The 25,132-nt window shown below is 38.6% G+C and overlaps 1 protein-coding gene across 2 annotated transcripts in view; it reads left to right on the top strand.

Annotated features, from left to right (window-relative positions):
* The first annotated feature begins 5,441 nt into the window (after positions 1–5,441).
* Positions 5,442–25,132, top strand: part of ANKRD10 (ankyrin repeat domain 10) — a 37,388-nt gene continuing 17,697 nt past the window's right edge. The window contains exons 1-3 of one of the 2 annotated variants that reach the window (XM_069004148.1): positions 5,442–5,754; positions 11,615–11,767; positions 19,942–20,033. In XM_069004148.1, coding sequence (XP_068860249.1) covers positions 5,554–5,754; positions 11,615–11,767; positions 19,942–20,033 — 446 coding nt within the window. In that variant the 5' untranslated portion in view covers positions 5,442–5,553. The remainder of the gene's footprint in view (positions 5,755–11,614; positions 11,768–19,941; positions 20,034–25,132) is intronic. The other variant, XM_069004156.1, reaches the window with a different exon arrangement.

The raw sequence follows: 25,132 nt of genomic DNA, 5'->3' as shown, positions 1-25,132 counted from the left end.
AAAAAGTGTTTATTTCCAATTTTGTTGTAGGAGTGATTTAAATAGAACACTTGGTCTTTGCTGAAGAAAGGTGAAGACAGCCAAAAATCTAGATAAGAACAACATACTTCAAGTGGTGCACCACTCAGCTGTGGTTTAATTTAACCAAAAATAGGAAGTAATTCTAATCTTTGAACTACTCCCTGAAAATTATGAGTCAGTTTCTATTTACACTAGAAAAATGATGGACAGTTCCCACCATTGCTAAAAAAAAAATCATGGCATCTAAAGAAATGTCATATTTTCATCACAGTTCACTGAGAGGCTTGGGAAAAAAAATGAAAAAAGGAAGATTAATAACATCTGAATAAGTTTGTCCTTTTGGAGAATCACCCTCAAAGACAGGCAAACAAAATGAAACACAAGTAGCTACTACAATGACCCACAGATCCAGAAGTAGATTCAGGTATAATGTAGGATGTGGACAGCGACTCTGTGACAACCTCCTCCAAAGATAAGAGATTTTATGGGATTCAGGACCAGACAAAATTTGAGGAACTCCTTATGTGACTGGGCACATCAATTCAAATAACATTTATGGATAAGTGTTAGCCCAAGAAGCCTTCAGACCCTCAAGAGATCTGTCAGCTCTGTGCAGGCACAACAGAGAACTTGTGTAAACTGATCCTGTTCTGCAGCAGCAGCTGACACCAGGGACAAATACTCTTGGGCATCTCAAATAGCACTAGATATGTATGTATGGGCAACTAAATAAAGCCCTAAGTGTTAACCAGTGTAAGCTTGCTACAGCAAGAATAGAGCAATATGAATGAATTCTGTATTTGATTAAATTCTACAGTATTTTACAAACAAAACCCTGACTTTGTTCAGTATTTGTTATTACAAAATGCTCCATATTCAACCTGTCTGAAAAGAAAAATGGGCAAATATAATTTATTTGTATCGGAGTGGCACAGAGAACACAAGTACATTACAGCTAAGTAACCCAGCAAGCCCTTTTTCACAAACCACGTGTTTAAAATAACATGTTTACTTTTTAAATATATACTTGTTAGACTAGTGAATATTCAAGACGTCCTCATTTACAGACCATTTTATTTCTGTGCCATTAGCCAAAAGAGAACATAAAAGCAAACTTATCTGAAATAAAGCCAATCTCTTCTTCCACTCTGCTTTGCCTATAAGCTCTTCTGTGTCTTTTGCTGTTTCTCTCTCAGGAGAAATTTAATTCTGTTAAACACCCCAACAAAATATGAAGTCTACTTCCTTGATCCAACAGAAACAGAAACAAAGCTTCTCACTTCCCTTAAAAGACCAAGAATAGAACTGAGGATGAAATTAATGCAAATAGGACTGCAAATAACTACTTTTTTTCAAATATACAAAAATGTGTTCTACTAAGTTTAGTACATGAACTCTGAGTAATTAAAAAAAGTCAAGAATGTATTTTTTAAATAAATAATACTGTAAGCATTTACAATACTATGTACTGCATTCCAATAAAGACTTCAGTTTAAAAAACATATTAAGTGCTAAAATTTCTTTATATAAAACAGAAAATGCTAAAAAACCAAAATGTTCTTTCTGTATGTACGTATTACTGTTCCCATTTTTTCATAAGAGTTTGTAAATCACAGTTTAATCCATGACTGTCAATCTCTTGAATTATGTCATGTGCAAACAGATCATAATAGCAGGTCAGGGAAACCAAATCTATCATCTAGAAAGAAGCTAGAATTACAAAACAGATTTATGTTTTATGTATCTGATCTTTTGCACAGCAAGATTGTTAAAAATCTCTTTAAGATTTGTCTTGTTCTGTAAAGAATCTAGCCACAATAATGATAGAGAAGTACAAAAGAATAAATTATAATGTAATTGAAGTGAAATGTTAAAAAACCCAGAATTTCCATATCCTCAGTTTCACAAGATATGACACTAGTTAAAGATTTTATTTCTATTAAATCTAATTAACTTTTAAAGTCCATTGCCAAAATATTTTAAGGAAGTCAAAGGAAATGCGGAATATCAAAACATAGGTGTTTTTACCTTTATCTGGACAATGATTCACATTTCAAAAAATAGAAACATGCAATTTGACAAGTCATATGCCAACTACAGACTGATTAAGGAATCAGTCTCATATAGAGAACACTGTGCTTGTCTATTTTGGAACTTTTGGTGTAGATCACTAGCATGGAAATAAAAAAGGTTGACCTCATAAAAAAGAATTTAGTCACGAAACAAGATATACCAGAGTTCAGTCCTACATGCAGAATTCCTGCACATCATCGTTAAAGCCTCTTCCCCTCTCTGCATTCTTCTTCCCCCTTTCCAAAAGGAATGCAATGGTAGTTGTCTATCTTGTAGGTATTACTAGAAGGTAAATGAAGTCAGTGTCCATAAGGACACCAGCCAGACCCCTGCTTTTGTGTGGTGTGGCAGTTTCTATATGCCTGTATAAGATAAAAAACACATGCAAATCTTGAATATCTTACTCTTCTCAAGGTCAGGAATCTTCAAGTTTTGCTCATCTTCACTATAACCCACGTTCTTTATATTTATTGCTTTTTATGATAATTATAAATAATATGCGAACAACTCTGTCAGTGCTTATACACAACACTATAAAAAACAGATTGCTTTTTTTAAACAGGGAAACTGTGTTCTTTAAGACCAAACATCATGGTAAGGTCCATTTTTATGACAGAAGCTGTGGTATAGGTTGGGGGGGTTTGTTTTGGTTTGTCTTTTTCCTTGTTTGTTTTTGGGTTTTGTGTGGTTTGTTTTGGGGGTTTTTTGTTTTGTTTTGGTTTGGGTTGGTTTTGGTTTTTTTTTCTTTTTTTCTTTCAACTGCTCCATAATACAGGATCTGAATTATTTAATCCCCAAACAAGGCATACAGATTTAAGGTGTTAGCATCTGCCTACCTGTACATGGGGAACAAATCCCCATAACCCAGGATAGGAAGTGCATATAGGATGATGAGCTTTTAGAGCTTGTGAAAACAAAGGCCAGGTCCAACATAAAATGAACGTTTTTGTAAGGCAAAGGATAAGGGACTGAACTGAAAGTTGCTGTAGCTGAAAGTACTCCCTCCCCTGGCCAAAGCATTTAGCTTTCCCGTGCTTCAGTGTCACCATCTATAAAAGGGCTGATTTGTAATCCATCCTCCTTTGCACGTTATTCTGAGATCTATAACTTGGCAGCATTCTAGAAGCTGAAGCAATATTTTATTTTGGTGAATATTTAATAACATATAGGGGATACAAATATTAGCTGTGGTAATGCCTCATGTTGAAATCTCTCATCTGTATATTCATATCACAGTGTTATGTTTTTTACCCCAAAGCAGTTTGACCAATTGAGTTGCTTACCACCACCCAGGACAGGATTTTATTATTCCCATTGTGCAGATAAAAAAAAAAAAAAAAGAAATAAGCCTCTACAGTTTAAATAAGAAGACATAAGGTTAAAACAAAAGTTTCTGAAAGCAAGATTTCCATCTTCATATTCTGACTTGATAGACCTATAAAAATATAGCTACATTTCAAGTTATTTTTATGAATTTAGAGTTAAATTTCTTGATACCAGACTTGTGCTGCTAGTCCTAAGTACAGAGAGCTGTATGTTATTACTTGACTGTGCAGATCAAAACAAAACTTTGAGAACACTAAAAAGGTGCTTCATTTCACTATGATTTTTACAGTCTAAATCCACTGATTCTAGCTCAGGCCATCCTTGTGATATTCTAAGGAAAATCTTAAGCCAAATCTCTTAACCAGTCTGCTGTTCCAACAGCTTTCTGGAAAGAACCTTCCCTACATGAGAGCAGTACAATCCAGCCAAACACCCACTCTGTATCAGTGCCTTTCCACAGTGAATGAATTCCTTAATCACCTTTTTGAAGGCTAAAAATTTGCCCCATATGCTGACTGTCCAATTCCTTTTCTATGATTTAACATATGTACAAAAAGAGTACTTGCTCCAGGAAGCATATGTCAGAGGGATGTCTCATGCTGGGCTATAAGCCAAGGTACACTTCCTTCTGCGTGCAGGTGTTTTTCTTTGTGCTGGAACCTTCTCTCTGAGCACTGGATACTGTACACACACAGCTTTATATATGCCAAAATGCAAAGAAGCCAAATAAATGTGAGGAATGCCTATGGAATCACAATTTCTGAGAAGCCAGAAGTCCTATATTAAGAAAAAAAATATTTCACAATACCTTAATGATCAATGTAACCTAATGTTAAAGAAAAGCTTTTTAAATGCCTATGTTAGTTGATACTTTTAACAGAAATTTATTTGTACCTTCTTTGCCTCTGAACATAATTCCTGGCTTGCATTGCTTAATAATGTATACTGAAAAAGGAATATCCCTTGATGCCCAGAGAAGTTGTGGATGCCCCTGGACTTGTTCAAGGCCGGGTTGGATGGAGATCTGAGCAACCTGGTCTAGTAGAAGGTGTGGCAGGGGGGGTGGAAGGTCCCTTCCAACCAAAACTATTCCATGCTTCTGTGATTCCGTGATTTTCAAGGACAGATGAGCGTACTTAAACAATTTTACTCTTCATTACCACCAATAAGATTTTACCACTGTCAGAAAAAGTCGTTCACAAATACTTTGGACAGAAAACAATTAGGAGCAACCAACAGAAATTTCTTAAGCATTTTGTGAAGCGATTACTCAAGGACTGGTTTCTGGCAGCAATTTAAAATCTGGCATTGTCATTTTAACCAGACACGACAGGGTTATCCTTTGGTTTGCAATCCACTGAGCAGCACAAACCCATGGTGACCTCCGAGTGCTGAAGCTGGCCTGACAGCCCGTCCATGGTGTACGGGAACAAACACCACGATGGCCGGTGCCGCGGCACAGCCCTGTCGCCGGCACCTTTTCCTTGCGGACACACGGGCCGTCCCTGTCACCCGCGGCGCCGCAGGAGCACAAAGCGCTCCCTGCCCCGGCCGCTGCGGCCACACCGGCCCGAGGCGGCGGCGAGAGCGGCTCTGCCTCCTCGGACAACAGAAAACCCGGGCGCGGGGCGGGAGAGAAGGAGAGCGGAATGGAGGGAGGGGAGGGAGGGAGGGAAGGAGGGGAGAAGAGAGAAAGAGGGAGAGGGAGCGAGAAGAAAGAGAGGAGGAAACGGTGAGGGAAAGAAGGGGGGTGCGGAGAAAGAGAGAAAGGAAAGAGAAGAAAGACCGACAGATGGAAGACAGGACAGAAGGAGGAGGAGCAGGCGGCGGAGGAGGAGGAGGAAGAAGAAGAAGCACGGGAGGGAGAGAGGGGGCGGCCGCACTCTCCCCACCGCGCCCCGCCTGGCGCCGACCCCTCCACCCCGGTCCGGGCTCCCTCAGGGCCTCCCAGCCCCGCCCGCCGGGGGGCGGAGCGTCGCGCGCGGCCCCGCCCGCTCCCTTTGTGCCGGGGCCGCGCGCGCCAGCCGCAGTCGCCGCCGCTTCCCGCCGGGGCAGCGCGCGCCCGCCCGCTCCTTTTTCCCCTTCTCCCTCCCCCATTCCTCCCCATTCCCTCTCGCCGTCCTGCCGCTCGCCATGTCGCTGGGAGCCGGCCCCGAGGCGGGCTTCTCTAGCGAGGAGCTGCTGACCCTGCGCTTCCCCCTGCACCGCGCCTGCCGCGATGGGGACCTGCCCGCCCTGTGCGCGCTGCTCCAGAGCTCGCCCCGCTCCGACCTGGCGGCCGAGGATTCCTTCTATGGCTGGACGCCCATCCACTGGGCCGCGCACTTCGGCAAGGTGGGGCCTGGCTGGGCTCAGGCGGCGGCGGGAGCGGGGGTGGGTACGGGAAGGAGAAGGGGAAGGAGAACGCGATTCCCGCTCGCGCGCAACGCGGCGCCATCTTTGCCCCTAGCGCGCGCTGTGCTGGGAGGCGCCGCCGCCCCCTCCCCCCCCCCCCCTCCTCGCCGCCTCCTGCCGCTCCTCAGGGAATCGGGCGGGACGGGAGCGGACAGCCGTGGCCCTTGGCTCCGTTCCTGCCCCCGCGGTCAGCGAGGCGTGGGTGGCGCAGGTCACGGGGCTGGCGGCACCTGCTGTCTCCGCATCACTCATCCCATCCCCACTGCCGGCGGCAGCCGCCCCTCTTCCTCCCCGCTGCTTTCCCGGGTGACAGCGGCGGCCCCGCGCCTCGCACCGGGGCTGCCAAACGGCGCCCGGGCCGCCGGCACCAGGAGCGAATGACGAGGAGCAGCTGATCCCCCCCGGACACCCCCGGCGGGCGCCGGCCATGGAGCTGGAGGCACCCCGGCGCGACCCCTTCCACGGCCCCCGGCGGATCCTGCTTCCCTGCTGACCCTCCCTCCCGGGGCGCTTCTGCTTTGTCTGCGCGGTCTGGCCGCGATCCGTATCGTCCTCAGGCTCCGCACCTGGAGACCGCTGTGTTGTGGTGCCCGTGTTATGACAACCGGGTCGTTAGGAGTTTGGGCAGGAGGTGCTTGTTGTGCCTATAAGGCGCTCCTCTGTTGCCTTCAGTAGGAAAAATAAATTGCGGTTCATACGTATGGAATTTTCTGCTCTGGCGTCGTTGCATTGCAGAAAAGACCGAAACATAAGAGGTAGCTACACTAACTTCACATCTTGAGTGGTATTCTAATTTCTTGATTTTTATATATGCGTTTCCTGTTTCTGATGCAGTGAGTATCTCAGACCATGAAGGATTTCAGCGTAGAGGGTTGGGATCTGGTTTTTTTCCTCATTGATTTGTCTGGGTTCAGAATTCGAGGGGCTTTTGTTCTTGTTCTCCCTCCCATTTCCCATATACTTCTATTTGTTTATTGGTTGTGTGCCAGAAGAGGAAGATTGATGTACTTAGGCAGTTGTCATGGTTTATAAAAGGACGTTAAGAGATGGTTTCTATAGGTTATGTGATCTTACCTGCAGTTGCAGCTTTTAGAAGCATAGCTAACTTGTCTTCAGGCTTAAAACAAACAAACAAAAAAACCTAAACCCACAAAATCTAAAATGTAGAACAGCCTTTTATCTGTTCAGAAAGAAACGAATAATCTGCACTCCGGAAAAAGTGGAGTGCCTTTATTTTCGTTGTAAAGTACACTCGTAGAAAATACAAAGGTACTAATCGGCCTTACAGTCTTCTGTTTCATTTCTCTGTCTTGTAAGAATTTCTTTTCAGTATGAGCTTCTGGCAGTCTTGCTTTTGCAAGGTAGTGGATATTGGATTATTTGATATAGATTTTGGATAGTGTATGTGTTTTGTTTTTTCCTGTAAGCATCTTCAGCTTTCTGCTAACCATCCTAGGTTGTGTGAGCTTTTGTGTGCATTCCAGTTTCTGTTGAAGAGACTCTTGCAGAAACGGCAAACAAAGGGAACAAGTTGGCCTGCAACATGTTGTGCTTGTATTTGCCATATTCCTTCTTAGGTATGGGCAGAATTTGATGGGTGGTATTGTTACATATGGGGGGAATCTGACAAATGAAATGAGACTTGCAAAGGTGACATAGAATATAAATGGGTTTTATAGAATTTTGCGTATATGTATTTTCCTGAAAGCCATCAGATCTAGGCAACAATGTATGGAAGTTATCTGCATACTTTATAGTCTAGTTGTGTTCCTTTCTCAGAGCCAAAGACTGCACAACACACTGAAAAAGTTAAGAGTAGTGTAATTGGATCCCAAACCTGGCTGGCTTTGTGTTTGTGTGGCATAGTTACACTTTTACCTTTCACTGGTCAACAGAGTGTTGCCAGCAGTGACACAAGAGCTGCTCAGATGCCTGTCTTACATTCACATTTATGGCTTTTTTGTTTCCCAAATTCACATTCATCTAAACAAAATGGAGAATTCTTCTGTTTCTCAAAGTACCACAGTTTTCAAATGTTAATTTTTGAACTGTTCATTGACAGTTACTGAACAGGACTCTTCCTCTTCACTTCTTTGTTTTTCTAGATTTTGTGGAATTTTCACTTGTTTGGTTTTTTTCTTTTCCTGAAAGAAATTATGTGATGACAGAACTTCATGTCTGTCTGTCTGATATAGGGCCATTTAGCAGCATGGTCCATCAGACATCTATTGGTTCTTGCTGCAGCTCTGTAGGAGGCTGAAAGGGCAAAACTGATTTAGTTCCCTTCTGGAAGAAGTTCTTTCTGGAACTACTCTAAGCTGTGAAGTCTAATCCAGTTCATACATGTACACATGTGTGTGCCTGTGCACACAGCAAGAGTCCAGGTTTGGTGAACTTCAAAGAGAGGTTTCTTTCCTTTTGCCTGTGGCACAGGTTGAACATGGAAGATGGCCCTCCCTGCATCAAAGGGCAGTACAAAAGAATTTTACGGTAAGGCTGTGTAGAACTACATTCTTGCATGCAGTTGTAGATATGCTTCAGTAAGGAAGTAGCAGCAATGGTCAGGTTGGTTATAAATGAATATGTGAAAGAGGAAAGGTGGCTTATGGGGGGGAAATACTGGTGTAACACCAGTACCAGTAAAAATGGAGTCTCTTATGACCAAAAGTGAAAACACAGAGTTCTTGAGTAACTTACCCCAAAACATACTTCTACAGCTTGCAAGTAATACTTAAAATACCAGCAGAGTCAATAGGAGGTGATAGATATTACAGGTCGTGTTTTTGGTTGTAATATCTGGGTGTTTAATGACAGCATGGACCTCCTTTTAGAGATAGTAGCAAGTGCAAATTTACTTGCTATGTTGAGTACCTGTGGTGGAGTTCACATTTTCAGGACATTCTCTGACTGCAGAAAAGTGCTTGTCTCCTGAGATGTAAATTAATTACCATTAGAGTTTCTGTATTTTAATTGGAGTTAATTATATCATGCCCTAAATTACCCTGGTATTCCATAGATTTCTGAGAAGATGGGTCAGAATGTAAAAATGTTAACAGTCTGAAAAAGCTACCAGAGAGGTAGAAAATACAGGGCTTGCATAAAAAAATTGATTTTGGTCTTAATTTTAATTCACTTTGTTTTGGACTAACCTTAATTATCTTTTTAATCACTTGCATGTGAATTTTTATTTTCTCTGACCACATCTGTTTGCTTGTGCTTTTCTCTGGCTTTTGTTTTTGCTATTTGATTGTTTACATTATAGGAACCAAAATAGTAGTAAATATATTCTGTCTCTTTTGGAACAAAAGTAGTAGAGATAAAAATGCCTGTCTCTTCCTTGGTATTTTTGCCAGTGTTGTGGCCTATGTGGAGGCCTGTCTTTCTTCACTAAATCAGTTTAACCTCTGCTTTAGGTTGGAAAATATCCACTGTATTAAATTTAGGTTATTTGATGAAAGTGGACTTGTGTGTCCTGATCTCAAGCATAAATGATCAAATGAGATACTGTTTTTTGTCTTGTTGATTTTTCCTGTTCATGGATGTAATTCACCTCATTCTCCCATAATGTTGGAAGAAGCAGGTTTTTCTGACAGACATGATACAGAAGATCCATACTCAAGCTTTTAATGGGATGAAATGTTGTATTCATTGTTAAAGCCCTATGACTCTAAAGTCAGAGTATGCAAAGAAAAAGAAAAACCAATGTTTAAAAATGAAGTTGTATGGATAATCATAGTGTGTAGCCATCTTACAAAGCAGGTTTAAACAGTGCAGGATAGTGCTGGTGAATCAGTTTCTGTGTTTTTCCCTTTTCAGTTGATGGGCTGTAATGCTTGTCTAATTACGGAATTCTTTCAGCCCGGTGCCTGTGCAGGAAATGTTATTCTTTCCTGAAGTTGTAATCCTTGTCTGGAAGTGTTTTCAAATTAACTCTATTAAAAGTCTATTCTATAAACTGGCTGAAATTTATATTTGCTTTCAGTTACCACAGATGAACCTCTTGCTGTAGCTGGAGAGGTGGTTTCTTTCACATGACTTATTAATAATTACAGTATTACTATTTAATTAATAATCACTAAGGATTAACAGCAGTATTACAGGTGCTAACGTGAACATCAAGGAAAGTCTAATATTGGCAAATGCAAAATGTAGTTCAGTAGTCTAGTGTTGGAGTTTAAAGTAAGTTTTAAACTTAAAATTTTTCTTACACCAGTTATTTGATGTAATTCTTTTTTCCAACAAAAGTTTTTTTTTGAAAAGGTACTTTGGCAATGTTAATGTTTATGGAGCTGGAATCATTAATATGCAACATTCCAGGTATCCTCACCTTTACTTCATGCAGTTAGTGAGTTCATGGTACAACTGTCTCCAGCCTTAATTCCATTACAGTCCAAAAAAATTACTTCTGCATATCCAGAATGACAAGGTTCATATATGTTTGTTTGAATTATATGAGGGAAGGAAACAAATGAAGTTCACAACATGTTTGCAAAACTAATATAAAATACTTTATTACAGTGGTTGGTACTTTTATCTCATGTATAATTCAGCAAGATCAGGAATTTACAGATTGAGAGAGGGAGAAAGAAAGGCTGACATACAGCAGCAGAGAAGAATGTTATAATCCTGGCGTTGATGTTTCTATGTGAGTCAAGCTGCCAGCCCACATTCAGATGATTTTTAATTGTTCCTTTATGGACAGACTATTCCACAGCTGTGGTGTGGCTGATGTTTTCTGTAACTGTGAGACACTGAGAGACCCATAGATTTGTTTTAAGTGGACCAATGCCTGAGCCAGTGTGAGGGTCTTTGTTTCGCTGTTGCGTTTGTGTGCAGTGATATTTGTTTTCTGCCCACAATAAATGGATGCCTAGACTAAACTGTTTATTTCAGTGTAGTGAGTTCCTTTTCCTATGAACAAGAAGACAATGTTACTGTGTGACAGGAAAGAAGTGTTGTTTTGACTGTTTTTGAAAGTTGAGGTCATCGTAGCTGTGGTTTGCTACAAATGAGAAGTTATGAACATTTAAAAATAGTATCTGGTTATCTGACACTTCTGGTTAGTATGTTAGAAAAAAAAGGTGGAATATAGTTTGACAGAGTAATGCAATTTTTTACAACAAAAAGGGCTTTTATTGCCACAAACATCCAACCTGTTTTGTTTTGATCAGTTCCTCATCTGTAACAACAAGAAAGTGGTGAAATTAATTTATTCCTTTTATAGATTTAGCATATTATAGATATTGTTAAGTATTACTTTCCTTTACCAATCTTCTGTCACTCCAGGAATACATTAATGAAATGAAAAATCTTATGTTCTTCTGATTTAGCTTTCTATAAACTCTCCTGCAAGTATGAGTGCATCTGTGTATCTCCAAAGAACACTTTTTTTTTGCAAATGTTATCTAATAATATCTGGTTAGTATCATGTTTGCTGGATCACAACCCCCTTTTTTTCTTTCCTGCCCTCCCACCCTCTTAACAAAAGTGAATTGGATATCTCTTGTAGTTGGGATTGAAGTATTTATGTCCTGTTTTCCTTTTTCCTGAAAATAAAGGTGAAATTCAGTTTTGGAGATGAGAATTAAGTGCTTTTCAGGTATAGTCTATGACTAAATGAGGGAGAAGTGAAGGAGGAGGGAGGAAATCCTACATTTCATATTCTGTCTTGTTTTTCATTTGTGTGGTCTTACTAGAAAATTTAGCTTTTTTAGGTTTTATATATTTATTTAGCACATGCTAATTGTCATAGCACATCTGTGTAACATTTTTGGTTTTATTTTCCCTCATGTCTTTAAAGCTGGAGTGCCTAATGCAGTTAGTAAGAGCTGGAGCTTCAGTAAATGCCAGTACAACACGTTTTGCTCAAACACCAGCCCACATTGCTGCTTTTGGAGGACATCCACAGTGCCTGAATTGGTTGATTCAAGTGGGGGCCAACATAAACAAACAGGTATGGATTCGTGTTTATTTCACGTATGCATATAGTTTTGGAAGGAGTGTCTTGATCCTTTTTTATGACATGTATGATCCTTACATTAACATACAGATACTTTCTTTTTGACATCAGCTGAAGTCAGATAACTTAATGATCAGTTATAGACATTTTACATGACAGTAGAGATAGGACTAATAAATGTTCTTTAAGCCCCTGGGGGTTTGGAGGACATTTGTTTTAGGAATTGACATCTCGCTACTTCTTGAACAAAATGGTAATGTTGCTTTGGTGTTGGCAGCATTAGCAAGTACTCTGATATTGTAGTGCTGCTGTAGGGGCAAGAAAAAGACTGGTGAGGAACACAATGCTTACTAAATATGCTAAGGATTGAAAAATTTACAGTTACCCACAGAGCCATAAGACCTTTGTGGTGCTTCATGATTTACTCGTACATATAACTAGTAAGGTCTGCCTTGATTTATTTTAAGGTGCATCTGGTTTTATCTTTTCCTTTTAGATTATTTCTAAAGCTTTTCTAGTAACTTTCTAAAAACAGATCAAAAACATGTACTTTACTAAGAATGGGTGATTAAAAATTTTTTTTTGCTTTCTTTTTACTATAATTTTCATTAGTTTTACTGTATGTAATTTATTTGGTAGCAAAGAGTGCATTAATATAGGAAAATTCCTGCAAAGAACTGTTGTACTCTGGTACAGTAACAGAATCAATGCTTAAAATCCATCATGTTTTTGAAGAAAATGTTTGAAGTACTGAATGAATCTGTTGTGTATGCTGGGCATACATAACGTCCTTTTTAATGGTAATCAAAAGTATTTTTAATATTCTATGAGAGTAATTAATACTACAGCATATGCTGTTATTAAAAGCTGTGATATAGCACAGCTTCCATAAAATGTCTGGCCTGTTAAACCTTGCATCATACTTTCCTTAAAATATTTAGGGGCCAGACTGTATTTTATATGCAGTAGAGTTAAGCTAAGTCTGCTGAAGAACTTAAACATTTGCATTTCTAGAGTTTGGTTCTTTTTTTTTTTAAGCTGTGCAAAAATAAGAAATGGGGAAGTTTGTGTTGAGTTTTCAGAAAAGAAGTCTGGTGCATTGAGAACAGCTGTGAGACACCAGGAGAATTGTAGAAACAATGAAGGTGACTGGATGCAGAGGCTATAGATCGCATCTTCTCCTTGATACCTGACAAAAGTAACTTATGCAATAAGTTATTGCTGCATAGTGGTAGAATCTTCAGAAGAGAAAATACAAGAACTATAAATGCATCTGGAGACCAGGTAAGAATGTAAAGAAATGGTGATTAGAGAGGAAACATGGCATGCACAGAATAAAGATACACAAATAACTGCTAAATGAGAAGAGAAGAATGAATGAAAGTGAATGAATGAGAAGAATGAAAGTTTCCAGCTGTGAGGATAAAGAGAAGAACTGACCAGTGAGGTTGAAATGGAATTGAAGAACAAGCTTGATGTCCTGGAACATGATGAGGGGGAAAAAATCACATGTAGTAGATGAGGGAGGTTGTAGCAAAGAAGAAAGTAGCAGCTAGCTCCCAGAAGAAGAGAAGAGTGTGGAGAGGTCTCTCCATGGGCTGAGGGCAACATGCAGATGACTAAAAGAAAGCAGAAGGCAGTATAATATACAGTATTAAAAATGGGCAGGAGACTCATCCAGCTTAAAGAAGTCACTAAGGCAAGCCAGTGACTCAGGAGTCTATGTTGATGGCTTGTTGCCAGAGCAAATGATCCTCCACATTGTCAAGTTTTCAGATAGTGGTGATAGTATCCTATAGACTTCTAAGGGAAGGCTTAGGTAATGATAGACCACAGACACAATATAGACGGGTACACTGAAGGCTGACACTGTGGGTACTGTGTATGTATTTCATGGTAGGCTCAAGTTACACTTTTTTTTGTCCCCACAAAATACTAATTGAACATATGACAAGAGATATTTTAGACTCAGTTCACTGAAAAATAAGATACCTCTGGTTAATTAAAATGGTAGTGGAAACAAAATAGTCTCTTAAGTTCTTAGGATGCAACTGGTCAGTCACACATCAATTTTCAAATGCACAAGCACTGAAAGCTAGGCAGTGTGCCTTGGTGATAACGAAAGCAGAAAACTTATCCCACAGATAGTTGGAATGTTTCATACATGGCTATGTAAAGCACAGTGCATGCTTTGCTCTCCCCAGTTCCCTCAGCTGTTTATTGAATTGCAGTCAAATTCTACTGTTCTTGTTTGATATGACCTCCTTAAATGACCTCGGTTCCTTATTTAACTTGCAAGCACTTTTAGGTGATCATCTAGGGCTTCCACCCACACTTTTGAGCTTTTGGAGCACTATTTCCTGATGTGTATTTTGTTTATTCCTTCCAGCTCGCTGACTGATGCTGTACTCCAAACAGACATAGTCACTGGCTAATGCTTGTGTGAGGACAAGTGTTCCATGGACACTGGATACAAAACACATGCTGAGAAAGATCTGGGAATGCTTGATATTTAAACTAGTAAACTTTTCCTTCCCAACTGACTTCTGGTCATTGGCTACAGACTAACCCTTCACTTCTGGAAAAAGAAAAGGATAGCTTCTGAAAAGGAATCCACTCGAGTCTCTCAGTTTTACCGTAAACCTCCGGTACTCAGTAGAATTTGCATGCATGCTTTCTCATATCTGCCCTGAGGTATGGTATTGTAGCTCATGCTGCCTGCCCTGAAGTTTAGGAAAACTTAAAAATGTCTTATCTCGTTGCTGGTGACAGTTGCCCAGGACACTTCTCAGGCAACAGCAATGAAGGACAAATGCTGAAAACTGCTTGTCCCAACTGTACTTTGCTCCCCAAATAAATTCTGTGAGTATATCCTGTGATGCCCAGCCCTCTTATATAACTGTATGTGCTGGCTAGAATCATATCTCTCTTTCATCAGTGGGCAGTTCTTTCCCCCCAGGATTGCCATATAGAAATGCACAGGAGGAAAGCTGAAGTGCCAAGCAATGGTCTGTCTGTTTCTACTCAGCAGTGGATTCAAGAGAATGTTGTACTGTTTCTGATTTTTTCTTTTTTTTTACCTCAGCAGGCAGTGCCTGCTAATAGTTCTTAGTAATGTGACTCAGGACCTGCATTTGGCTGCCTGCCTGCTCTAGTTCACTGTAACAGTGCAAAGCAATTATCCTGCTACTTTTTCTGAGGATTTTTTTCTGATGTTTATCCTTGTCACAACACAGATTGATTCTGGTCTGTTGTACATATTAATGTCAGATAATAACAAGTACTTTCTGATTTAGAAAACTATTAACTTCATTTAAGTGTATTTCCCCTCTAGCCTCAGGCTATTAAACATTTCTATTGTATGTTGCCTTTGTTGATTGGCCAAAATAAGTGTTGTGTGGCCTGTCACAAAGAGGAGGGAAAAGAAATACTGCACCCTTGCAGGGGATGCAACTTATTACTCATACAGTCAGTTACCATCGCATGGCAGTGGTGGCAGATAGTTTTAGGATGGTTAGACTGCCCATAGTAGCAAGAACTGTGAACAGGCTGATATCCTTGGTGGGGAGGAAGAAAACATACTTTTAGTATATTACAGTTTTTATTTTAATCAGCAATTAGGACTAAATCCAGATCAAAAGAACTCATCAGTTCTCATGTGCACTGAAAAGCCTTTTTAGCAAAGGAGGAAAAGTACTCAGTGTTCTTTAGTTTCTACTTCCTAGCTTCTGAAAGGGTTAGGGTACTGGTTTTAAGAAATGTCAGAAATGAGTAGTGTTTGGGAATGTGATCATCTAATAGAGCTTGAAATTCAGTCAATTGAGTTAAGGAATGGAGTTTGTTTATATTTCTTATCAAGTAAAATAGGGCTTCTGTGTCTTAGTCAGGTGTCAATACTAGAAGTATTTCAGAAGTGTTTGCATAGTGCTGAGGTTTAACCCCAGTAGACATGTAAGTACCACACAGCTACTTCCTTGTTCCCCCCACCGAGTGAGGTGAGGGTGAGAATCAGAAGGGAAGTGTGAGAACTCATGGGTTGAAATAAAGACAGCTTAACAGGTGAAAAAGGAAACACCCTGGCAAACTTCTCCCCCTGCCCCAGTTTTACTTGCTGAGCATGATGTCATATGGTATGGGATAATCTTCTGGTCCATTTGGGTCAGTGGTTCCCGCTGTGCCACATCCCAGCACACTCCTAGCTAGAACATTGTTGTATTAAAAACACTTTGCTGGTCACAAGTCCAAAACATATTACCAGGTGCTATGAAGAAAATTAACTCTGTCTCAGCCAAAACAGTACACACAGTTCAAAGCTTTCAGTGTAAATGTGTGTGGGAGCTTTTTATCTTAAAAATAAATACCTGCAAGTAAGTTGGTTTTGGTTGGGTGTTTGGGGTTTTGTTTTGGTTTTGTTGTTGTTGTTGTTTTGGCTGTGTTGTTTTGTTTTTTGGGGGGGGGGGGGTTTGGGTTGGTTTTGTTTTGTTTTGTTTTGTTTTTGATAAATGGAAGGAATGTAAAGATACCAGTGAGTGAAATCAATCGAATCATATCCAGGGACTTGGAAGTTGGAGAACAAAATAGGAAATGTACTCTGAATTCAACTGGACTATTTTCAAGCCAACAGAACTTGGGGTCCCAAAAAGACAGGAGTAAAAAATTGCTTTAGACTGAATTGAAAAAATACCCATGCATGAAAGAGGCCTTGGAAAGGAGTTTGAGCAGAGTCTTTAATCAGTAGAGGAAGTGTCTTTTGAGGTTAAGCAGCATAGTGAGGAACTGCAAACTGTTTAATCATGCTGAGATAGATTTACTGATTAAAGCCAAAAAAGCAAAAGACTCTTCAGCCACATAAATAAAAAGAGAATAAGAAAGGAAGCTAGATGTTTATTCAGTAAAATGGAATAGAAGTCAAAGGTAATCTAGTCGTGACCCCAAGCTAGAGGACTGCCCTTGTCTGTGTGAAAGGGTAGCCATTCTTTCCAAGGGGTAGGAGGAAGGCATTCAGCAGTGAGTTGCAAAAACTAAATGTGTCTGTGATGCTTCACGAATTCTTTTTGCCATTTCTTCAAGAGCACTGAGCACAAAATATTTAGTAGCCACAGAAGCAATCAAATGTATTATCTTGAATGCTAGATTAATGATACTTAATTTGAGTTTCTACTAATTTATTTATAATGTGTCCTCTAGATTGTGAGACAAGTTTGGGCTGTTGGTGCCGTGTTGTAACAGAGGGACAAATTCTGCTCTAGTTGTGAAAGGCCAGTACAAGTTATTGATGCTTCCTTTCCTGGCATATTACTACAAAAGGCACAAGCACAGATGGGAAGTGTGAACAATTTAAAGGATTATGAGGTGTTATCAAGGATAATCAGGAATTTGTAGAGCCTCTCAAAATAAAATAACTTCCTTTGCTCCACATAGCTAAAAAGGGATAGGGAAGAGGTGTCTTACACATGAAAAGGTGTTGGCGGGCTAGGCTCTGAACAGCTCTCAGAAGCTTCTTGGAAAAAAATGTTACTTTGTTTTTCTGTTGGTCATATTCATTCCAGTTGTTGAATCAAAACAGAATTGTTCTGAGATTCATACAGAGTACTTTTTGTTTTTTCTGTATGCGTGGTTTTGGATGCATTGAAAAATAAGTAAATTTAAAAGCCATCTTTCAGTGGGATTTTTTTTTTTTCCTTTCAGTCTAGCTCATAATCCAGAGAGAATTTCTGAGGGGAGCTAGGAAACTGTTTCAGTGCAAATATATTTGGCCCCTTAAGAGAATTTCAAAGCAACATGATAGTAATTGTGACTGAAATTTAGGTGCTGTAATTAAAAGGAATGCCATAAAAATCTAAATCTATGTATTCTGGCATTTTCTAAGTATTTTCTGAATTCCTTAGCTTTAGGCACATGCTTTCCTGGGCCAGTGATTAAAAGCAGCCCTTCTCAAGATATATATTCTCTTCTGAAATACTAACCTCTTCTATTTGGTGATGGAAGTGGTAGCTGCTATAAGCTTAGCTCATTCTTCTAAAGCAGTGGTAAGGAGTCCTTTTGCAAAGGTCTTCTCTCATCCTTTTTGTGTTCCCCACAGCAAGGCATCATAATTCAGTTCTCTAGGTCCTACTGTGGGCAGTGTGCTAGGTTTATGGGGCTAGAGAGATTTTGTTGTCTTTGTCATATGCATGGCCAACTAACCCTAAACTGAGCTTCATATTGAGTTATTATCTTCTAACTTAGGGTTGACCTTGTAGATACTAATGCTGACCAAAAGAGGCAAATCACTTACTTTCTATACTCACCACTTTAACAAAAGGGGGGAGGGGAGGAAACTGTAACAGAATGATGAATTGAAGACAGCTTCTATGATTAAAAAATTTATTACACAAAGAAGAAATTTTTTCTGGATAAATTAGTGTCAAATGAATTTCCATCTATGATAGTTAACAAAATTGTATCCACTCTTAAACTTCTCTCTCTTCCTGTTACTTCAGGGAGAGTTATAAATAGAAACAATTGCGTAAACTTCATTGGAAAGCAGTCTTCTATTCATCAGCTGATGGCATCCACTTTAGAAGAAAAGCTGTAAAGCCCTTTTCTAATCTCTAAGGCATTTGCTGCTCTTTTCTGTCTCCAAACTTTGTTAGCCTCAATAATTTTCCTTAGTTTATAAGAAAGTAAACTTTGGTGCCATTATTGTTCCCTCCTGCGTGGCTAGGTAGTTCACTGTTTTGTTGAATATATATCTTAAGCACTGGTAAGCTGGCTTACCCTCAGTGAATTTGTAACTTCTTGTAAAGATATTTCACCATGAAATAAAATTGTCAAGTAGAAAATTGAGAATACATACCTCATAATCCAAAATTCACTTTCAAGTTATACTTACATGGTCTAAAAGATAGGATTAAATTTCTCAAAAGCTTGGCAGACAATTTAGGACACTTAGTAGCTTCTAGGTGGTATGATAACATTTTGAATATATTCACATTTCAAATAGAAATGAAGTGCGGAGATAGGTTGTGTGTAAACACTGGTGAATCAGTAAAGGTGCGGTGTTAAATTTAGTAGCTAGTGTTGATATTTTAATAAAAGGAACAGGGAAACTAAACTGAGGCACATACAGTTAGAACATGTTTAATATCTGGAACCAGACTAGTGAAATCTATCAAAAGTTTGGAGAGAAAGAGAAGGGGGAAGAAAATGAAACAAAAAAACCCCAAAACCCTTGGTACACTGGAAGTGTTGAGGACTGAATCACATTAACAAACTAGTAACAATATTTACTTGTACTCCAAGGCAATGTTTCATTACAGATTCTTTGTGGTTCTTAATACTGATGGTTAATTGCAAGTACTGAATTTCCTCTACAGCCTGTAGATCATGATGCATGAATTTACCTGCTGCTTGCTTGGATTTGTAAAATAGTTGTAGATTCTCTCTGTTACCTAAGACAGCTAGTGGGGAGGAGTTGCCTGAAAAGCAATATACTACCCCCTGTATGTTTGCACATTATGCAAAAAAATTAAATTATTGGATGTGCTGGTTAATAATAATGTAATATGAATGGACAAAGAAAATTTAAAAAGACAAGTATATAGGATGTGAATCAATGTGTTTGAGTTGGGAGAGATCTGGCCTGTCCTATGAACACTGGGCACACCTCTGTTCCAGCAGAGCTCTGTGTATGTGCTCCTCTCCTGCCAAGTACTGATGGTGAAACACTCAAGGACTGAGTCAATGTGTCAGCAAGATCTGAAAGCAGCACAGTCCCACAGATTCAGCCTTGCTGCTCCCTGGTTCAAGAGGACTTGCTCAGCCCCAATGTATTGGAAAACAAAAGTGCCAGGAAATGAAGGTGTTAGAATAAGTAATGTGTTATGGTGGTATATGTTGGGAGGGTTAACCAGTTTTGCTGAATATGAGTCTGCTGATTGCCTAGTTATTGGATCAGGCTTACCATGTGAGTTAAATGCCTTCAGCATTATTTCTTGCTAAATGCCTAATGTACCTGACAGCCAGCCACAGACTTTAAAGTAATGATAAAGTACCTGATGTCTTTGCTAGCTAGTAATAAATGCTGCTTTTATGTATCTGCTTTCTTAATTAAAGTCAGTAATGTAATTACAAGATTTTAATTTTTAAAAAGATTATGCTTGACAAAATGTAGTTTGTCTTTGCAGGATTATGTTGGTGAAACTCCTATTCATAAAGCAGCACGGTCTGGTAGTATGGATTCCATAAGTGCCCTTGTGGCTCATGGTGCGCAAATAGAGTAAGTGAGGTATTTTTTTTTGTTGTTGATTGTTGTGTGTGTAGCTGACTAACTTAGATTGGTAAACATAGATACTAATTTCAGAAAGTCAAAACAGCAGACACATGATCAAAATAATAATGACAGCTAGACGTGTTCAACTGTAATGAAACCTAAGATACTTAGCATGTCTAGTAGTAAAGTTTATTTTCCTTAATTGATACCATTGTGCTACATAAGTATTGCACTTATATCTGATATGTTAAAATATTTATCATGCTTCTGTCAGATGACCCCAAACTGTACACTTTATTCAGCATGTAGTTATTTTTTACAAGAAATCTACACTTTGCACTGGTGAATAAATATAGAAAACAATGCAAAAGCAACATCAAGTGCAAAACAGCAGTTCACACACTCTTCAGCATTAGTTTAATACTGTTTGTTAGTGTATTGTGTATTTGCCTTGTTAACTTTTTTCTTTAAAGGTTTATGTACTGCAAAAACATTCAGAAAAGCTCACAAACTTTTGCAACTTACAGCATGGACAAAATGGATGCAGTTTTCACCTAGAAATGTTGAGTATAAGCTCTATGGCTTATAAATAATATCAATACTTTAGCAATTTGTTTTAATTAGAACTAGCTTTATTATCTTAAATGGTAACTAGTTACTGTATTTTAACCTGCAATATGAAACTTTGAAATTGTAAGTGAAATAAGGTCATGTAGTTAATTTCTTGTTTTACCCTTTGGTTTCCATCTTACTGTTTTTGTAATGCTGCCTTGATAAATCTAACATAGAATTTAACTCTTTTAGTGGTATCATAGAGTATTTGGGAAATATATTACCTTTTAAGTTAACAGTAGTGAACAACTTGCTTTGTATGAAGAGATTGCTTCATAGAAAAACTAAATAAGCTGTCTCAGTTATTGACAAGCCCATTAAACCAGTCATAAATGTATAACTTCCCATTTTTTCACTCACTTTTGGATATTTTTAAGATAAACTTGGAATTAAATTTACTGTGGAATTGAGCAAACCTTAATTATCATCATCAATTAGTATGTAATCTTGTGGTTTTTGCAAAGTAGCCAACCAAAAGAGAAGTTGTGGAACTGCATAAACAATGTGAAATGGGTGATATCTGTCTTTGACCAAAGCTATTTGCAGTAGTAGCAGTGTAGATTTATAGCAGTTTAGTGAATGGGAAATACTTTGAATTCTCAGTTTTCTAACTTTGAATTCCATCTGTGTTTTAGTAGACTTGTCACAAGTTTTATAGGTAATTAAACATCAGGTCCTATCATGGAAATGGTAAAATCAGGGATGCAAATGCAATAGGCTTGTGGAGCAACCCATGTTTAATCATTTAGAGGATAAAGACTTGGCCTAGTCACCTGAGGGAGTTAGCTATTGACTGATAGGGGTGAGGATTTTTTTCCTTAGAGTCCAGTTTCCAGGTTCAGTATGTTAAATTAGGCCAAATCCATATATGCTTTTGACACTGGTTAATTTTGGGTCATCTGGTTTTGAAAGCTGGCCCCTTTAATGGTTATGTCGATTCCCTGATTTTTGTAAAAACTTGAAAATGGAGATGCTCTGAAAGTTTTGATTCCTTTATTTTATGGCTTCAGTTAGAAGAAAAAGAGAGGGGTTTTAGCCATATATTTGAGTTCTAATTTGTATATATTAACTGAGATGATAATTGACTGTATAAGACCAAGGCAAGAATTTTATGAAATACGGAACTAAGCACTAACTAGAACTGAAGTGCTGATCTGTATTGAGGATAAGTGCTTTTTATTTTTACTGGGATTAGATCTTCTAATCTGTTTTTTTCTTTATTTCTTCGTATAGTTAATAGTATTCAAGTCTAGTTTCATAAGGATGAATGGAATACCCTTTGTGACTTCAAACAGTCAAATATACTACTTATACATGATATTTATAAGTCCAGAATGGTATCACCCCTAGTTTTTTATAGCAAGTAGAACAGGGATGCTAAGATTTCATTATTACACAAGCACTAGTAACCGGTAATGTAATATTGCAAGAAATGTATTTTTGTTAATGAGTGGTTATTGAGATACTGCTGTTAAAATGAAGTAACTTGGGCTAGTGTAATCTTGTTATTAGTGTTTACCACGTTTTTACTTTATTCCCTTCTTTGGTTATATTGGAAGCCAAAGAATATTGATAATAGTCAAGGATCAAAGTAAGAATTTTAGTTTTAATAAAGTAGCCTCACTTGAATTTTTCTAGTTTACTATATTTCAGGCTTGTTAGTGTATTGCTTTTACAGAGAAAAACAGTATGTTTCAGTCTGTAAATCTCATTAAGCTGTTGCATTGTTTTCCTAATTGATGAGAGAGAATTTGGGTCTCTATTCCTGTGTAAATTTTTAATATTAAAAAATAATAATTGTACCCTAGTGAAAATATTTTGATTTTTTTTGTGGTATTTACCTTCTCATTTTAGCTGAAGCATATTCTGTGCACAGTATGTCCTACAGCCATAAAAATGGTTGCTCCACTAACTATGGTATTCATGGACCCTTGAAGAGGGGGAAGCAGGTGGTCACAATGTCCTCATATGAGTGAAAAGGTTTGCTGTGTAACTGACTTTTTAATGTGGATAGTACCTTTTAAAGTATCCATAATAACTGCTGGATTTTCACTAAAAGGCATATTTATGCAATTTCTGTATGGTTAATTGTGTATTATTTATCTTGGTGACAGACAAGTGTTCACAGCTCTTTGTGGAGGAAAAGCCTTCTTGGTGCCATGTTTTGTTTTGCTTTTTTGCACTGTTACGTAAATGCTGTGTATTATTGTAGTTATATAGATTGTATCACAGCATATATAAAAATACAAAATTCATCTGTAAACACAGGACACTGTTGAATCAAGAAAAAAAAAACAGCAAATGCAAGCGTTGATTATCCTGACTTGAACCTCTTTGTTTCATGTCCATTTGCATGTGGTGCACTTGTGCATTGTGTCCACTTATTTCTGAATAAAAATTCTTCTGCAACTGTCATTTAAGCACTTGTGTATTCCTTAATGTCTTGATTTAGAGCTAAGAGGGAAGTTTCAAACACTGTATTATCCTGGGATAGAGAGAGGTATAACTTGTGGAATGGGATGTGTGTGGCTTGGTCTGCATCCATCCAATTGAGCTTAAATTCTTGCTTGCTTAAGAGTTTTATTGATCATGATATTTGAATAGTAGCGTAGAAAAGCTTTTTATTTGCCTGCCAGAAATCTTCAGGTTTTAGATAAAATTGGGTTGTATACCATGGTGGAATGTTATGAGACCCCAAAGATATAATTTCCTTTCTAGTTTAATATACTCTGGTATCGAGGTTTGAGTAGAAGAACTGACATGCTGGGATAAATATACCAGTACATCTGTTTATACCAGATGACAGATTCATGCTGTGATGTTGATCTCGTTCAGGCAGACACTTCAGCCACTTTTTCATTAAAGCTGTCTGGCATTCATCTGAGTGTGTAAATTCAATGCCAGAAGTGTCCTATTGCTGGTATTAAGTTTTTCAGCAAGACTTTTATTCTCATTCTTTGACAGAGACTTAATTTTATTTCTTTTCAAATTCATCTGTTACAAACTGCCTTGTGTTGTTTAAAAAGGCAACATGAATTTCTTTTTTCTTCACAACTGCTCTCCATCCTTCATAATAGAAGTCTGTACACTGTTTTTTTAGTGCTGCTACATTAACCCTTTGTGAAATTCTTGTAAGATATTTCTATTTCAAGTGACCATTCTTCTGCTAGCTCAGCTTTTACTCTTCTCATTTGTACTTTTGAGATTTCTTGACTTTCTGAAAATCAGTCACCTCCAGTGAAGAGACAGAAGAGGAGCGATGTGTCATTTTGATGACAACACAGAAATTGGCAAACACAGAAACTGGCCATTCCTTTGTGATGCAAACCCTCAGTTCCTTTTCAGACTGGAGGGGAAGCTTACATGGCCTGTTCTCTTCAAGGATCTCAGGGTTCAGAAATCTCCTGCCTTCGTTTCTGGATATCTTCCTGATTTCTTAAAATCTTAGGAGCTGAGGGTTTGTAATGTGTGCTTATTTTTCTTGCCTAGCAAACTTAACTACCAAACTTGTGATACTGAACCGCAGTTCATTTCTGGTGTTTACCTACTTGTGAAGTGCCACGACTGTTCATCTTTTTACTTCAGAAGCTGTATTATGGCATGGATTCAGTGTAGAAGAACCACATATTCTTTCCTACAGTCATTAAATTAACCTCATCTTGAGAATAATGCTTCAGGATCATTTGGATTTAGGTGCTTTTTCAACAGAGAGGTTCTTGCCTGTTAATTAGTATATTAATGCTTGTATAATCTGTTTCCAAACTCAGAACACTTCATATGCATTCTTTTTGTAAACGTGATTGCCTCCAGATAGCAGTTAAACTGCTGGATTAATTGCTATTGCTGCATTATTAAGCATGCTGTATAGTTAAGGGAAAAAATGTGGCAGTTCTTGTTTAATTGTATGTAACAAGCATTTTAAGGGCCATCACTGTAGTACTCTTGCATTGACCATTTTTCAGTGTAGAGGATACACGTGTTGGAATTTATTCTGCCTTTCTCATTTAATATAAATTCTTATGGAATGGCAAATTCAAAGTGGCATGTACATTTCAGTGGTAAAACACTAAATCTCCTTCAAAAAAAACCTGCAAGTAAAGCTTGGTAATTTCTTCCATGTTTGGTTTCCTGTTTGGTTGCTATGGTTGTAGAAGTACTTGAGGTGGTTTGTAGGAGCTTGTGGTTATGAAGTAAGGCAGTAATTTGGACTTAATCTGAAGAAAAGATCTGGAAATACCAAAGCAGAATGTATATGCATGGGTACCTGATAAAAAATGAGAGAGGCTCAGTCTTAGAGTAAACCAGTGTGGAAAAGGGTTGTTTTCATGGATACAGTCATTGCAAATAATTGCAGGAAGCTGAGGCAAACTCGTACCACTGAATTCCTGTTCAGTTTGAATGCAGATTATTGGAGGCGGAATAACAACCGTGATTACTGACATCAGTTTGAAAATAGAGCAGAATATGAGAGGTTCTGCTTTTTATGAGTAAAA

This window comes from Aphelocoma coerulescens, chromosome 1, assembly GCF_041296385.1.
Source record: "Aphelocoma coerulescens isolate FSJ_1873_10779 chromosome 1, UR_Acoe_1.0, whole genome shotgun sequence".
NCBI classification, from domain to species: domain Eukaryota; kingdom Metazoa; phylum Chordata; class Aves; order Passeriformes; family Corvidae; genus Aphelocoma; species Aphelocoma coerulescens.
Note: the sequence above shows the minus strand (reverse complement) of the source record. Positions and strands in the feature narration are given on the sequence as shown.